Here is an 18053-nt window from a genome sequence, read left to right on the forward strand (position 1 = left end):
TGATTTTTTTTTTTTCTATTAAAATATTTATTCCATATGCCTTTTCCCCTGTCACTCAGAAGATTCTCTTTATTTCTATTTTTGTGTGCTGATCTCGAAGCATGTTTGAATCAAAGTTATTGCATACACACACACACACACACACACACACACACACACACACACACACACACACACACGTATAGATTACGCGTCTGTTTAACTAAAGCCTATCAAATAGAAGTGGTTTTGGCGACAATAAAAAAAACTACTACCACTACTACAGAGAGAGAGAGAGAGAGAGAGAGAGAGAGAGAGAGAGAGAGAGAGAGAGAGAGAGAGAGAGAGAGAGAGAGAGAGAGAGAGAGAGAGAGAGAGAGAGAGAGAGAGAGAGAGAGAGAGAGAGAGAGAGAGAGAGAGGTAGGTGTGAAGAAGAGGACTGATGTGTGGGAGAGAATAGGTTCATATAAAATATATTGACGGAATGAAGAACTTAGTAAAGTTCTTGGATGTGGATACATTTGCTATCAGTATTAATTTCAACGCATTAAAACAGGTTCCATGTTTTAGTAATTAGTAAAAGATGTCTGCGTTCATTGTGGAGTAAATTCTGAGGATCATAAGTGAGACCCACGCATTTCTATTAATGCTTATTATATATTTTCCACTTTGTGGACAATAAAGATTTAATACTATTATTATATCATATCCCAAAACTACAACTATACATTTGATTGTTTCCCCCCAGCTAAGGATCTGGTCAGAGCAAGTACAAAACTAAGTAAAGTCATTCCGCGACAAAAACAGAAAGCAACTTGGAAAACAGACATAGGGGGATAGAAGACACAGCAAGTGACCTCCTTGCCCACTATGTTTCGTTTTTAAAAGGTTTGGTGCCAGTACAAAGGAAGAAAATGGGATAGTCAAAAAAGGTAACGTTTTACAATTGAAAGCACACGAGAAAAAGACAGGCAAAGGGGAAGGGTTCAAATAGAAACATGTGTAGATTCCAAGAACATACTATCGGTACTTAGTTTGAGATCACCTAAAAGTCTCATCCAGACAAAAACACAGGTCTCTTACTCTCAAATGTTTACAAACCAATATATATATATATATATATATATATATATATATATATATATATATATATATATATATATATATATATATATTATATATATATATATATATAGTATATATATATATATATATATATAACAAATTACAAAAACAATATCATCTCCTCAAACTATAACTATACATCTATAATAATATAATAATAATAATAATAATACTTTATTGCATCCCAAAAAGGAAATTTTTTGTACAGACGTGTTATAATTTACACAATAAGATAAAAATACAATGGAAATAGGATGTATATATATAAAAAAAGGAGCAACTCTATAACCAGAGCTGCGCTTTATAATATGAATAATATCAACACTGTAAAATAGTTAAAACTGTCACTATAAATTGACAATTGAAAAGATTGCAAAACAAATAAATTAATAAATTAATATTTATATTTTTAAAAAGTAAAAATGAGAAATAATTATATAAAATGATTATTGCTTGTTGTTATAAAGCCTAATACTGGACGGCAGAAAAGATTTTCGGTGTCTCTCTGTTTTCGTTGAAATAGAGAAAGGGCGACCACTTCTTTCTGACATAATAATTGATGGTCTTAGTGGATGATACTGGTCATTTAATATTTTAGTTATTTTATTTATACAAAATTTCTCGTATAAAAGATCTACATCGTCAACATCATTTATATAGCGTTTAATGGATTTTTTAATATTTGAATTTATTTTGTTCCTTTCCACTGCTAAGCAATTGCCTCCCCAAGCTGTTATACAAAATGACAAAACACTTTCGATTACTGCTCTATAAAATAATGTGCAGAGGGTTTTATCTATTCTAAACTGAGAGAGTTTTGATAAAAAATATGTACGTCTGCACATCTTATGCCTAATTATTTTCAAGTGTTCATCCCACTTGAGCCTGTCATCAATCGTTACACCAAGGTATTTGTAGTGAGGAACTCGCTGGACGAATTGGTCCTTTAATTTTAACGGTTCTATCGGTTCCTTCACTCTCCTAAAGTCAATCACTAGCTCCTTTGTCTTGCTTATGTTAAGCTCTAGGTGGTGGGCATCACACCAAGACACAAATCTATCAATTTCTTGCCTATAAGCCACTTCGTTGCCATTTGTTATGAGGCCTTGAAGAGCGGTGTCATCTGCAAACTTTATTAAAGGTACACTCAGGTTTTGACTTCTACAGTCATTCGTGTATATTGTGAATAATACAGGAGACAATACACAACCTTGAGGAGCACCAGTATTTGTAGTTATACAGGAAGATTTGTTTTGTCCTAATTGAACATATTGTGCTCTCTCCGTAAGAAATTCGAGCACCCAAGCAATTATATACTTGTTTAAATTCAGACTAGTCAATTTTTGAACAACCAACTGAGGTTGCATTGTATTGAACGCTGAAGAAAAATCTGCAAAAAGCAATCTGCAATAGCTCCTAGCGTGATCTAGATGCCTGTAGATGTTGTTTGTAAACAGCAAAATGGCATCCTCTACGCCACGTCCTGGTTTGTAAGCAAATTGATGACTATCACTCAATGGCATAAACTGATTCCTAATTTTAACAAGAACAAGTCTTTAGTTTTTCTAAAGATTTCATGACTATTGAAGTCAGCGCAACAGGTCTGAGATCGTTCATAGTTTCAAGTTTTTCATTTTTTGGAACAGGAATAATTTTTGAAGTTTTCCAAATTTCAGGGATCGAAACGCATTGGAGGGACCAGTTAAAAATATGTGTATAAATGGGGGAAAGCTGATGGGCACATTCTTTTAATAGTTTTCCTTTCAATCCATCCGGCCCAGCAGCCTTCCTCTCGTTCAGTTTCGAAAATACGAATCTCGTTTCCTCTTCACTGACCTCAATAGTCATTTCATCTTCCAAAGCCCTGTCTAATTTATGTTTTTCATTTTCAATATCAAATTTGTTTGCTGTGTCGAAACGTGAATAAAATTTATTTAAAGTTTCAATTTCGATATCTTCTGATATAATCGTGGGCTTTGATTATAGTTAACAGCAGTTTTAAGCCCCCGCCACGTGTCCCGTATATCCCCAGAAGAAAAGCATTTTTCAATTTTATTTTTGTACTTGTCTCTACAACTAGATATTACCCTCTTTATCTCTTTTTGTTTTGTTTTCAGATCTTTTTTGTTTCCACTAGTATAGAGAGTTTTCTTTTGGTTCAATAAAAGTTTTAGATCTTTTGTTATCCAAGGCTTGTTGTTAGGATAATATTTTATTTCTTTTTTACAACACACTAGCTGTTCACAGAATTTTAAATACTCACTCACACAGTCATTCAGGTCATCCACACTATCACATGATTCGATAAAAACATTCCAGTCAGTGCATTCAAAACAACCACGCAAATCTTCACACACACTTCCGTTCCAGATCTGTACACTTTTCTTTACTGGTTTTACACGTTTAAAAACAGGGCGGTAAGTGGGGAGTAGCAAGAGCATGCAGTGGTCAGATAAACCTAATGGGGCACGGGGTAAACATTTATAACTATTTTTAATATTACACAGGAATAAATCTAATGTTTTTTTGTCCCTTGTCTCGCAGTCCACGTATTGATGAAGTCCCGGGAGAGTAAAATCGTTACATTGGTTAAAATCGCCAGTGACCATCAATACGGCATCGGGTGACTTAATTTGAATGTCCTGTATTTCTTTCCTCAAAATATTTTTCGCTGTGGTGTTGTCTGATGATGGTGGAATGTAGACGTTGATGATGATGACATGTGTATATTCCCGGGGTAGATAATATGGTCGTGACGAAACAGAAATTCAATATAGTCGTCACAATACATTTTCTTTATATGACAGTTATTGGGGTGGCACCATTTGTTGTTAATATATGTGCACACCCCACCCCCAGTTCGTTTATTTACATTAGTCCGATCTCCTCGAAATAGTGAATATTGTTCAATATTAAAACATGATGATGGTATGTGAGGAGATAGCCAAGTCTCTGTTAACGCTATTATGGAGGCTTGACGATAGTCACTATTAAAACGACACAGTGAAAACAGTTCATCAATTTTATTTTTCAGTGATCTTACATTACCTGTCACAACACAGGGTAAAAATGGACGAAAAGGCCGTCTGTTAAATTTTGTTTTTATTCCTCCTTTTCTCCCCCTCTTTCTTACTTTAATAAACGATGTGTCAATAGTGGGTGGTGGGGGTGACACGGGTTGGAGGGATCGGAGAGTCTCTGGAGTAAAAGTTATCGATAGGCTTTTGGCAGCAAAATTACAGGCTAAAACACCATTTATGCTTATAAATATACTAATAGATATAAAAATCAGGAACAATATATACTTCACATCCATTTTGAATAAAAATTAGGCGTAAATTCCGACGATTGAATGATAAATGAATAAAAATATGTGTAGAAAATAGGTAAACATTCACAACACGTCTGTTGTCGCCGGAAGCCAGCGCCATCTGATTGTTTCCTCCCAGCCAGGGCCAGGATAAAACCAAGTAATCTCATTCCAACTCGGAAAGCAGATATAGGGGATAGAAGACGTAGCGTGACCTCCTGCCCACAATGGGAGGTCAAAAACCCAACCCAGTGGGCAATTTCAAAGGTATGGGTTCAAAAATCTTATTCCAGAGGCAGAAAGCAACATGGAAAGGGAACACAAAAACAGATAATATTATAAGAAAATAGTCGTCACAGGAATATTTACCTCACTGGCTTACCAAAGGAGGCTGGTGCATAATCCAGATGATTTACAAGGACAAAAAATATCATCTTCCAAAACAGTAACTATAAATTTGACTGTTTCCCTCCCAGCCAAGGATTCGGACCAGAGCCAGGACAAAACCAATTAATCCCATTCCAAGACAAAGAAAGCAAAATCGAAAAACAGTTTTAGGGGGACATAAGACACAACAAGTGATCTCCTGCTCATCATATGAGGTCAGAGGACCCCACCTACGAAAGTAGGCAAAAGATAAAGGGGGATAAGATAAAAAGCAAGAGTTGGCTTTTCTGGCCCCAGAATAAGAAAATCATATTTGTTTTATTTTGAACAATGCAATGACACACAAAACATGAAATTTTCTAACATCTTTATTACAAAAAATAAGCATCAATTTATAAACAATAATCCTTATGATCTTTGTTTCTGATAATTCATCAGCTATTGCGACACTTTTAGTTCCATTAGGCCTAGCGTATTTTGGACTACAATAACATCATCAACTACCCAGTGCTTGTGAGACACTCCGAGGTCATAAGAGCCAAATAAAACAAAAAGGTTACATAATCCCAATTAAAAAAAGGAAGCGTAATTAGACACGCGAAACTCGGGTGTATTTTTCACCAGATAATTCGACACCCGAAACTCTGGTGTATGATATTGTCACCTTATAATTCGACACCCGAAACTTGGGTGTCTATTACTATTATCATCAGATGATTTGGCACCTTGAAAAGTTGAGCCTTTAATTTAGTTAGCTCTTTTTTTTTTTTTTTTTTTTTTGTTTTCTATAATTTTTGTCTATTCAAAAACATAAACTCGAAATTTCTATATCACTCTTGGTTTGTTCCCACACTCACATAAACCGTCAACTGTACACATGAACCTGTCAGTGTCATCTGCATTTTTCGCCAAATTGGGACCTAAAATTTGCCAAAAGTTGCCAAAAACCCCCCAAAATTTGCCAAGAAATTTGCCAAAAAGACCAAAATTTGCCAAAAAATTTGCCGGGGAGAATTAAGCGTTTCAGTAAAAATTAACACGCGATACAGAAAAATATATATATATATAAAAGACAATTTATTACATTTAAGGAGGCTACATTTATTAATTTACACAATAGCGTTGTTACAAAGATTTTAAAGGATCATTATCCGTAGAGAGTAGCTTCCATTGGTTTGGGCCCAGGCAAAGCTGCAACATTTCTCAAGTTTCGCACTTTTTTTTCGTTATTTTGTTTTCGCTTCTTTTTTCCCCCCAAAATTTGCCACGCGATTTGCCAATTTTCCCAAAATTTGCCACGATTTGCCAGTTTTGGGAAAATTGCCAAAATTTGCGGATCGCCCTGATATTTCCGGCGGCAAATTGCCATTTGCGGCCACAAAAAATGCAGATGACAGATGAACAACACACACTCTCTCTCTCTCTCCATCAAACTCTCACAAATAAACCTACACTCCTCCCACCTCTCTCTCTCTCTCTCACTCATAAAAACATATACAAATCCATCACGATTGCACATCTACATGCATAGAATTAATATAATATAATCTTCATCTCTTGAAATTTTTCATCTCTGTGCACACTGACCTACCCCAAATATTCCCCCGCGAGCAAGGCTTATTAGCAGGTCTGATGACCTTAAATAATTGTGGGATTAAAAAAAATTGTTGGAAGTGGCAATATTTTGCTTTGGATTCAAAATATTTCCATTACAATGAACTCATAAAATCAGACCTACAAATAAGTATGTAGTATTTCAGTAGTTTCACATCTTCCTCTCGGCACACCAGGCGGGCCGTATGGTCAACTATTGTAAGTCTATGGTTTTTGTTTCATTCAGACTCCAGTTAACAAGCAGCGAATACTACATTCTGTTTATTAGACAGTTTCTTTGTTTTGTTATGCGGACGAAGGGTTACCATTCCCTTTTAAGAATTTTACAGTGCTTGCAACACATTTAGGCCATTAAACAGGAAGAAAATTGGATAGTAAAATGATTCTAGAATTACAATTAAAGGGACTTGAGGAAAAAGTAAGAAAAAGGGGAATTGGTTCAAATAGGGAACAGATGTAGATTCCAAGAGCACAACATCAATGTACTTAGTTTGAGATCACTTAAAAGTCTCACCCAGACACCAGCACAAGTTCCCACTAAGAGGAATACACTCAAATGCTTACATTATACATTCAAAATAACAAATATAACAATACATAACAGAGAGATGACTTACAAGGAAAAAAAATATAATCTCCCAAAATAATAACTATGCATTTGACTGTTTCCCTCCCAGCCAAGCACTACAGCCAGGGCCAAGGCAAAACTTAGTAATCTCATTCCAGGACAAAGACAGAAAGCAAATTGGAATACAGATGTAAGGGGGTAGAAGGCACAGTAAGTGCCACCCTGCCCACTATGGGAGGCAAGAGCCCCACCCAGGGTTTACATTCAAATTGTTCATTGTTTGCATCATTTCATCCCTAAGCATTTTGATTAGTCCCTGCCTTCAGACACCATTTAGCCCTACCACCATGCTGATAAATTCACACGACGGAAGTTGTTGAGGGTAGCTAATTCTAAACATGCGCATGTGCGACTCAGATGTCCAATAATCTGGTGACAAGATACACCCAAGTTTCAGGTATCGAATAACACTCCGTTAAATAAAAAAGCACACTAAAAAAAAAAGAAGATAAAAGTATCCTTCTCTTAAAATATAACAAGTACACTGGTAGTTTAAATGCAAATAAATATTCAAGAAATACTGTTGTCTCTGAGCTAGAATGTGTATTTTGTTCGGGAAAGAAATTGGACCTTATCCAGTGTTAAACATTTTGATTCAGATTTTTCAGCTTACAGCAATCAGTGATGAGTGAATGACAGTAGCTCACAATTATTGTCATGACAAAAAGAGTCTCCTGATCTGAATACCAATGGAATTTAGGCATAATTTTCAGAACTGGATTCAAACTTTTAACATCAATCTGTCTCTCCAGGAAGATGCGGCCGCCTCTTGCGGCCTTCCGCATCCGTCAGCAAAAAGCTAAAAAAAAAAATGCCTCTTTTTTTTTTTTACAGAAAATGTTGGCCTTGTATTTTCGTTTTCAAAGAAATCCTTTTCAGACCGCAGACGTTCTTTGAGTGAGGATGACCTCAAGGGTTTTGTTTTCGTGTATTATAACAATTTCATTGATTCTTTGTTGTAAATGGAAATATTTCTTAATTTATTTTTCGCAGTTCACACATCTTTGAAAGTTTATTTTCAAAGATATTCATGTGATTTTCAAAGATATTTTTTAGGTTCTACTCACAAGAATTAGCAGTTCTTGTCATAATTTCAAATAAATGCAGTCTCAGTATTGCCAGTAAGAAATAAAATGTTGTTGTTGAAATTTCGTTTCTTTTTTTTCTTTCATTGCCATTCATGTGTATCTTGTCTTTTCCCAAATCATTTGCCATGTAACCGTAAGCTATTTTAGGTGACATTTTTTATTTAACCCATTCTTAACACGCTACTCTGCCTTGGGTGGCCTCTTTCTGACTGCCACAGAAGCTGGTGTAGCATGCTGAAGGTTAAAATCAATGTTCTTTAAAATAGTGTACTTCTACATTGTCAAGTAGTGGTATATATTTCTGCTTTTTAGTTGTTTTTAATGAAACGAAAAAAAACTTAATGTAGCTTTTAAACCTATCATTAATCATATTAATTGTGAAAATTAGGTTTTTCGCAGCATGGGAGGTCAGAGCATGGGTGCCAGCAGGTAGAAATGCTGAAACCTGAAAATAAAATCTCGGCACTTTGCCAAACCTGAAAATGTTCCTACTGAAAATGCGGGCTAAACTATACTCTTATTTCATCACCGTTTTTATACCATTATTAAATGATTACACAGCAAACATATTGACACAATGAGGAAATTAATTTGATTTTAAAACCAACGTATAATACATAGTGAAATACTCACAGTGCAGTTGTCTCTTTCTAGGGGAGCCAAAGAACAGAGAGAGACAGAGAGTACCAGAGGTACTCCCTCAACATTTTTTGAAAAATTTAGTATTTTACTCAAAACACTGAAACCGGAGGTATTTGACTTAGAGATATCGCGAAACTGGAATTCCGACATGAACCGGAAAGCTGGCACCCATGGGTCAGAGAATCCCACCCAGACGGCAAGTTTACATTATTTTGGAAAAACAGAAAATAAACAAAAATATAAAGGAAAGAAAGATAGGATAAAAAGTGAAATAATAGGTATATATAATAAATTAAAAAACACACCAAACCTTTTTTAAAAATGCAACACAAGAAAATGAAAAACAATATATACAATGTACAAATATCTGTCAAAAAAAACTTTTGAATTGCCTTTTGAGAATATAGTTTAAAATTTATCACATAATATCATGAGACAATTAAATTTTTATACCAAAATTAAAAAAACAAAAACAATACTAACACATCAAAAACAGCATGTAAAATAAATGCTTTTCGTTGGAAGCCTTGGTTCTATGAGTAAGATGAATGTCCAAGAAGTCTTTGAGGGAAATGCCTGTAACATCAAATCAAATCAAAAATATAAAAATGGAAACATCAACAGCAAAGGAAGAAGAAAATTAAATTAAACTATCCTAAACACAGTTACACCTATGTGATGAATTATTTTGATATTTATTTGTTTCATGGCAACGTTTCACTCATTTACGTATTAAACGTTGTATGATTGTTCGTATTAATGAATGGTATGTACTTCAAACTTTAACGTTTAGAGTTCTGCTTCAAATCCTCGGAAAAATCGTTCGTATCAATGTTTTTGTCTCAAGGAAATCGAAATGGCGGCGGCCTTGTTTACTTCCGACACAAAAGTGCACCACTAATTTCATCTTATTTCGCGATTTGTTGATTGAAGACCTATCCTTCGCTTAATATTATATAAAGCATTGTATGATGATTTAGAATTACAAAGAGGCATCAAAAATAATAAACCATCCTGTTGATGAAGTAGAAAGAATTCATGGAAAAGCAATAGAAAGGACAGCATTCTCAATTACCAACAATAAAAAAACATATTTTATACCATGAATTTGATATTTTGCCATCTGGGAGAAGTTTTTGTCAGATTAAATGTGGAACTAACAAGTATAAATCAACGTTCGTTCCATCAGCAATAAAAATGTTGAATATTTCATATGGTACAGCAAAACCAAGGATTGATGCGTTGACTGATTGACTGATTAATTTGTTTAATGTTAGGCTAGATGAAGTGACCAATTGATAATGATGATAATATTTGGTGTTGAATTGCCAAGAATGTAACGAATTGAAAATGAAATGAAAATGTTGATGTTGTGTATGTCGCATGCGTGAAAGAAAGAGAGGAAGAGAGAGAGAGAGAGAGAGAGAGAGAGAGAGAGAGAGAGAGAGAGAGGGGTGTCTGTTCAATGTTATAGTTATCATATAACGTTATGACAAGTGTAACTAAATGACAAATTGCCATATTTATGGACAATAAAGATCTATTATTATTATTATTATTATTAAACACATCATTAAAAAATCACACTTGCATGCAATAAAATAATCACAATGATGATAATATGAATACTGACACAAATATATGAACAAAAATAAGGTAAGAGATTAAAATCTTTTTTTTTTAAAGTGTGTAAGAGAATCATTCAGTGTTAGTCAAAACAGATTATAAAAAAATACAAGCAGAAGGCTGACTTTTTTTTAAAGGATATCTTTTTAAATCCTTTTTATTTTTAAATATGCAATGTCTGGCACTGTATCATTCTCTCACACATCTTTTTCAGATTTCCACACAACAAAAGAGTTAAAGGGAAAGAAGGGAATCTCCTGACGTGAACACCGCAAGGATAATCTCAACATAGGAAGTCAAAAAAATGTTTATAAAAAAACATTTATCATTAATAATTTTAGCTAGGATGAAAACTTTACATTTTAATCAAATTCATGTATTGTCTCATTCATATTCTATTAACATTCATATAAAGTTTTAAAGTATTTTTTTTTTTAAAAAGAAGAAGGAAACAAAAACTTTAAAAAGTCTATACACACACACACACACACACACACACACACACACACACACACACACACACACACACGAAACAATGACAGATCTTTAGTGAAAAAAAGAATATTTTGCTTTTTGGCAATTTGTGTCAAAATAACAAATACCGGCACTCTATAATTATATAATGTATTTACAATACAAGGCCATCTGTACTTACATGGCCATTTCACATTACAATAAATTATGTCATAAAAAAAATAATAAAATAAAATAAGAAAAAACAAAACAAACCCCATTGTCTTTAAGAGTTTAGTAATACTTGTTATTCATATAGAGAGAAATATGACAGGGCAGTTGAAAGGTTGTAGATACAGTTCAATGGTGAATCTATGCATCTAGTCTAAGAGAATCCAATTGTCCCACTAAGACACCAGTATAGGATTCGAAGCTGGAAGGCGTACACGTCATCCAAACAGAAAACTGATTTCGATGAAAAACTTCCCAAGAAAAGTTTGACTGTTTCCTTCTTTGTAAAGGATATTAGTCAAGGCCTCAAACAGGCCTGCCACGGAAAGCAAAGATGCCTGTTGTTAAAATAAAAAAAGTTTGAGAATTTTTCTCATAAAGAGCATGAATGAAAATATTTCGAGCACAGCCTTTCTTCATTAAATAGTATCAGACTTAAATCATAGAAAAGGATACATATCATCTAGCTTCTCCTTAACTGTTGCCTTTAAACAACCAATGCTTTCATCTTTTTAAAAATCAACTGAACAAGGTCAGCGGAAAATTTCAAAAAGCCAGTTTTCCGTATTTAGATGGGAAAATGATATCCCTGGGAGAGCTAACAAAAAAATGTGTACATTTTAAAGGAAAAATCCGAATTTGAAGAAAAAAAATAAAAATATGTATAAACCTAAAATGTATGATTTTCAAAAGCCTTAATTATATGAATTGTCACTTGAATTACTTAAGGCAGGTCTGTAAAAACTGCCCTGGTCTGTGACAAGGTCAGGAATCTTTTTTTTTTTTAACAGCAACATTGAAGAGAAGAGGGGAAGAAAATAAAAGATTTAAAGGGATAGAGAATTGGTAGCAGGAATGTCCACAAATAAGAGGAGGAAAATCATCTAATATTACAGCAAAGCTGTCGACATAGTCTATCCAATGCAAGTTGTTTGTGACATCTTTCTAAAATTGCACAGATGAAACAAATCTGTAAAAAAAGCGCACACAAAAATAAAATCAATATCAATACAATACTGGTGATAAAAAAAAAGCATCTTCATGTGACCAATTGCAGCAATTAAGAACATAAAATGTAATTCAATCCAACAGCATGGGATGGTCACCGTGTTTTTAAAAATGAAATATTGATGACAACAGTGACATTTTGTATTAAGAAATGGTTGCCCTGAATAAAAATGTCACAAGAGATAAGCACCAATGACACATGGGACTGACTATTGAAGTTCAAGCAATACATAACAATATGTATCAAACTTTAAGGTCATGGTGTGACAGCTATTTATCAAATTACAAAAATTACAAAAACTCAACTGATCAAATGGTATTAAGAAATTACTGCACTTAATAAAAATATCATAAGCACCAATGTTCATGATGTGACACCCCTTAAAACTTGTACTTTGTACAATACGCATCAAACTATCAGGCCATGTTACTGTCAAATTACAAAAAAAAATATATCAAAATACCCTTCTGATCATCAAGACTATTGTAGACATTAGACGACCCCCCCCCCCCCCCCCCCAAAAAAAAAAAAAAAAAAAAAAAGAAAAAAAAAAGAAAAAAAGAAAGCTCTGTTTTATTCCCACTCATCATGTTCTATTAAAAAAATAAAATTTTAAGAGGTTTTACGGCGCTTGCAACACATTTATGTCATATCATTGCCAGTAAAAAGGAAGGCAATTGTACAGTAAAAACATTCTAGAGGTACAATTAAAATGATTTGAGGAAAAAAGTAAGGCAAAGAGGAAAGGTTCAAATAGGAAATAGGTAACAGATGTAGATTCCAAGAGTACACTATCAGTGTGCTTTGTTTAAGATCACTTAAAAGGCTCACCCATATACCAGCACAATATCCCACTAAGAGGAATACACTCAGATGTTTACAAATTATATGTTAAAATAAAAAAAAAATAACAGTACATAACAGACAGATGATTTACAAGGAAAAAAATATCATCTCCCAAAACTCTAACTATACATTCGACCGTTTCCCTCCCAGCCAAGGACTCTGGCCAGGGTCAGGACTAAACTAAGTAATCTCATTCCAAGACAAAGACAGAAAGCAATTGGAAAACAGATACAGGGGGATAGAAGACACCGCAAGTACCTCCTTGTCCACAATGGGAGGTCAGGAACCCCACCCAGATTAAGTGTTAGTTTGTGGAGATTGGGTGCCCTTTAACTGATCTATCCGTAAGGCTTCCTTAAACCTTTAAGAAATGTGTGCATGATTTTGAAAAGAATGAGTAGGGAATGGGAGTAATTTAGATTTGGCAGAAAATACATTGTCATGTAAGAGACCAACTCATGTACAAAGAGTAGATAGAAGTTGTTACTGATATTTTTATGGTACAGAAAGACACTGATTTATAATAATAAATAATAAAATTTATTACTTTAATACTATTTTCCATTTTCCAACAATTCTAGGCATTTCTTTTATTTTAAAAAATCCCATTGTAATAAAAAATCAAGTCAAAACAACCTCTCTGAACACACGGTAGTCAAAAGACAGACATTTAATATGGCATTTTGGTCTACAACAACACAATACCATCCTATATTGCCAAACCTGTGAGGAAAAAAAATAAAAAAAACCCCAAAAAATAAAAATAAAAACAGTCTCCTAAAAATGTTCAGTATTCTGGTGAGAAATAGCACATAACACTTCTCTTTGTGGATATTACCGGTTTACATGAGATTCTAATTGGCCTAAATAAAAATTCCATCCTCTTAATGGAGCACATCTGTTGTTTTACAAGCTAATTTCTCAAATAGATCAGGAAATATGAAATCATACTTGTGAAACAGAACATGCATACGTCCTAGTAAGCCATGAACATTAAAGCTAATGATACTACCATACCAGTTCTTGTAACATATCTTTTCATTTCATTATGGAGTATAAACTTAACAAAAATTAAAAGGCAGATCTACAAATGCATTTATATTTTTCAAATTAGGAAATAAGGTCAACAAATCTGGCAATTTTAGTAATTTGATCAGAACACTCCATAAACTGAAAAATCATGATTTTCATAAAAATACGAATTTTTCATAAAAGTTGGCGAGTTTGTCGAAAATAGGACAGTATTATAAGTTTGCAAGTTTGTCGAAAATATAAACTAATCTTGTATACATTAAACATTCAACTTTCTTGTAGTCAAATCTATTTCTCTTCATTACCACATAAGTCACTGAGACCGTTTCACTCCTGTACTATTAGACTTTGCTCAGCTCTCCTGCTGACCCACCACTGGTAGATAGGATGTAAGAAGGTCACACACACCATAATCAACACAAAAATGTTGACCTGAAATTAAATACAAAATCAAAGGTCATGGTTTAATTAGAAAATACTTTTAAAATAACACAACATTGTTGATGGAGAAAATTTCAAATCTATCCCTTTTAGATAAAATAATTATCATCTACAATCGACTGCTAGTTGTTTCCTTTATGTAGATATCCAACATTAAACTGTAGTTACAAAATAGATCAGTCTTTATTTGTAATAGGTTTAATATCCAGATTTTGGGCCGTTCTTGTCAGGAATGGACAAGGCTAGATAAATGGCTTGAAAACAGTTGTATCTTTTAAAAACTAAAATTTAACCCAATTCTACTATAAATCATATCAAGAAAAATCATAACATTTAAATAACATTAAAATGATATCTGACTATAAAAATTCTAAGTGTGGAAAATATACCCTTTATCTCCAAAAAACTCATAATTTGCCTTGAAAAAGTCTAAATTTCTTTCAAATCCTAATCTCTATAATCATTTATTGTCTTGATTTAACTGTACACTTTTCATCAAGAATACAGAAATTAAATTGTGATTTGGAGTAAATGAAGCCTTTAAAAATTACCAGCAGAATTCAGATATACATTGAATATTTGATTTGAGAAAAAAACAAAACAGAAACAAAACCTGCAAGTATAATCTTAAAAAAAAAATGTTTATCTATATCTTTTTGTAAACATATTGTGAATTATCTGAAATACAGTATCTAGAATACAAGAATCTGACAAGGCATCCCTATTAATCAAATATTTTTTTTACCGATGTTCCATGTCGGACACGACGTTGGAGATCATGGTTCACCAGCTCTCTCTCTCACCTGCGAGTTTTGCACATTGATTTATGGGGCTTCCTACGTACGCTGCGACATTTCCAAGCCAGCTTGTCCTTCTTCGTCCTCGACCACGCTTGCCTTCTATCTTTCCCTCTGCAATGGTCTTCTGTAGTGAGTCGTGCCTTCTGATGTGGCCGAAATATCGGGTTATCCTCTTTCTAATAGTTGAAATGATCGTTGTTGATGTTATTCCTAAAGTTTGGAGTACTTGATGATTTGTTTTCTTTTCCTTCCAAGATACCCTTGCAATTCTTCTATAGGTCCACATCTCAAATGCTCTGAGTTTCTTTTCTAGTGTCTTTGTCAGAGACCATGTTTCACATCCATAAAGTAGTGTTGACCAAATGTAGCATTTTGCCAGACGTGTTTCTGTGGTAAGTGATAGGTCATGGGATGTGATTAGGGAATGCATTTTTGAAAATTTACTCTTGGCCAATGCAATTCGTCTGATGATTTCTGCATCGCATTTTCCATCTTCTGTCAATAATGCTCCTAGATATTGGAATGACTTTACTTGCTCTATGATCTTTCCATCTATTTCAATTGATATTTTCCCATTGTTTTTTCTCTTGCTAAATAGCATTGTCTTTGTTTTTTTCACATTCATGAGCAGGCCAAACTTTTCACTTTCAGTTTTGACTATATCTACAATGGCTTGTAGATCTTGTTCAGTTTCTGCTATAAGCACTGTATCATCAGCATAGCTGAGATTATGAATATTCACTCCCCCGACATTAAGACCAGGCAGGTGTTCCACGTTCCTGAATATTATGTCTGTGTATAGGTTGAATAATGCTGGGGATAATACACATCCTTGACGTACTCCTCTTTGAATGGTTAGGGGCTCAGAAATATCGTTGTTGATTCTGATTTTTGTTACCTGTTGCCAGTACAGGTTTGATATTACAGCAATGTCGTTATCATCTATATATAATCAAATATAACTGATCAAGAAACAGGCCTCAAATTGGACAAAATGTCTGAAGATATGCAACTCAATCTCGAATTGAGCTAGCAGATTTCTTGGCATGCTTTTTTTTTTTTTTTGATTACTCTACCCACTTTGACTAGCACTGAATAAGGTTTTTTTTCAGATTCTTGATTCATACCAGAGCCCGCTCCCTCTTTTTTCACTTTCATTTTTATAAATATCATCGTCACACTGCTCACCTGTTCAAAGCTCGAAGCCTCAGCCCATTCAAAGAAGGCATACTGGAAAAAGCTGACAATGCCTCCAACAAGTATCATGATACCGTACAGCATACCGAAGTACTCACCAGGGAATCTGGAAACAGAAATAGGGTAGTGTGAAAGTTAATTTTCTTTTAATGGTATGCGCTTTTCATCACATGATAGTGATATGTTTGATATGTTTTAAGGAGCTTTGTAACCATTGCTATCCACCTGATCTCTGACCATGCTGAACATTGCTGTTACGTGTTGTCATCATAATATAATTTGGACAACAATAAGGTTTATGTAAATGTCCAATTGTAGATAGTATTGTAAATATAATAAACAAACAAGGATGTATTCAGGTTAAGATGAGTACTTTAATAAAATAGTACATACATGATATCAATACGAGAGTAGGAACACAACTGACTATAGGCAAATACTACTAGATATAATATAGGTTGGACAGGACGCTAAGGAGAGAGCAGGGTACAATGCATTCCATTGTCAGGTGTGACAGAGATGGGTACTAGGGAGAATGGTTATGATTAATGACTTATATTGAGAAGTTGGACAGGTACTACAAGGATAGTGCTACCAGTGTATATGCACGTAACAATTACAACACAAGACCTGTTCTGCTAGGCCACTGAAACAACATTATTAATACGATATATCACAACCGATACTTACAAATTGCTTATAAATCCTGCTCCCATTGTGTATAGGAAGGACCTGAAGAATAGCACAAGGACAAAAACCAGATAGAACATTTCTGGTGTTCTGATAATGATCACACCCGATAATAGAATACACAGCAGTGTTGTCAAAGCCAAAGGAATCACCGCAGGCATTAGTTGTCTACGCACTTTGGACTGACTACCTGAAATGTAAGAAATGTTCGTTAAAAAAATAAAAGTAGTCATAAAGAGATGATTTACAAGGATGAAATATCGCCTCAACACACAAAAGCAAAAAAGAAAATAAGAAGAAAAAAAAGAAAAAAGAAAATAAAAGAAAGAGAAAAAAATAATAAATTGACTGTGTCTTTAAGATGAATAATCTCATACAAGGCTAGGGCAAAACCAAGCAGGTTTTGTGACAGGGATAGAGAACAATGGGGAAAATGAAAACACGATTAGCATAGCGGCTAACTTTCAAAGAGCTAAAACTAGACACTATAACGGACAATACCGTCATGATCCAGAACAGAATTATGTTTGGGCTATAATATCATATAATCTAAATTAATAGCTTTTTCTGTTCCTTGTTTTAATTTGCTAGACAAAAAAGCATAATCCTGGGACAAGCAAGGTCACACAAGCAGTCAATTTTTTTTCTTCATACATTTTACTCAGATTGCAAAATCGGGACAGTCCTGATTTTATCAGGACAGTTGGTGTTATGAATTAGGGATATAGCTGGCACACCTGTCTAGCAATCAGAGGGTAGGAGGTTTGTACCCAAGACTGTATTGTCTAGGACTGCATAAAACGTTTTTATCAGAGTTTTTATCTGGCATCATCAGTGTATGTTTCACAATTTTTCATAGGTTTCCAGTACTTTGATGGGATTAAAAGCACCATTTCAAAAGGTCGGATAAAGGGGTTTTGTTACAACAATAAAGAACAGAAGTTGATTCCTAGAG

The 18053-nt window shown here is 34.1% G+C and overlaps 1 protein-coding gene across 3 annotated transcripts in view; it reads right to left on the reverse strand.

Moving 5' to 3' along the window:
• Window positions 1–5153: 5153 nt before the first annotated feature.
• Window positions 5154–18053, reverse strand: part of LOC144972959 (equilibrative nucleobase transporter 1-like) — a 41425-nt gene continuing 28525 nt past the window's right edge. For all 3 annotated transcript variants that reach the window (XM_078914813.1, XM_078914812.1, XM_078914811.1), the window contains exons 9-11: window positions 17099–17288; window positions 16400–16514; window positions 5154–14402 (exon numbers count right to left, since the gene is read on the reverse strand). In XM_078914813.1, coding sequence (XP_078770939.1) covers window positions 14298–14402; window positions 16400–16514; window positions 17099–17288 — 410 coding nt within the window. In that variant the 3' untranslated portion in view covers window positions 5154–14297. The remainder of the gene's footprint in view (window positions 14403–16399; window positions 16515–17098; window positions 17289–18053) is intronic.

The sequence above is a fragment of the Berghia stephanieae genome, chromosome 5, assembly GCF_034508935.2.
Source record: "Berghia stephanieae isolate SIO BIC M18660-M18661 chromosome 5, UCSD_Bste_1.3, whole genome shotgun sequence".
Classification (NCBI taxonomy): Eukaryota; Metazoa; Mollusca; class Gastropoda; order Nudibranchia; family Aeolidiidae; genus Berghia; species Berghia stephanieae.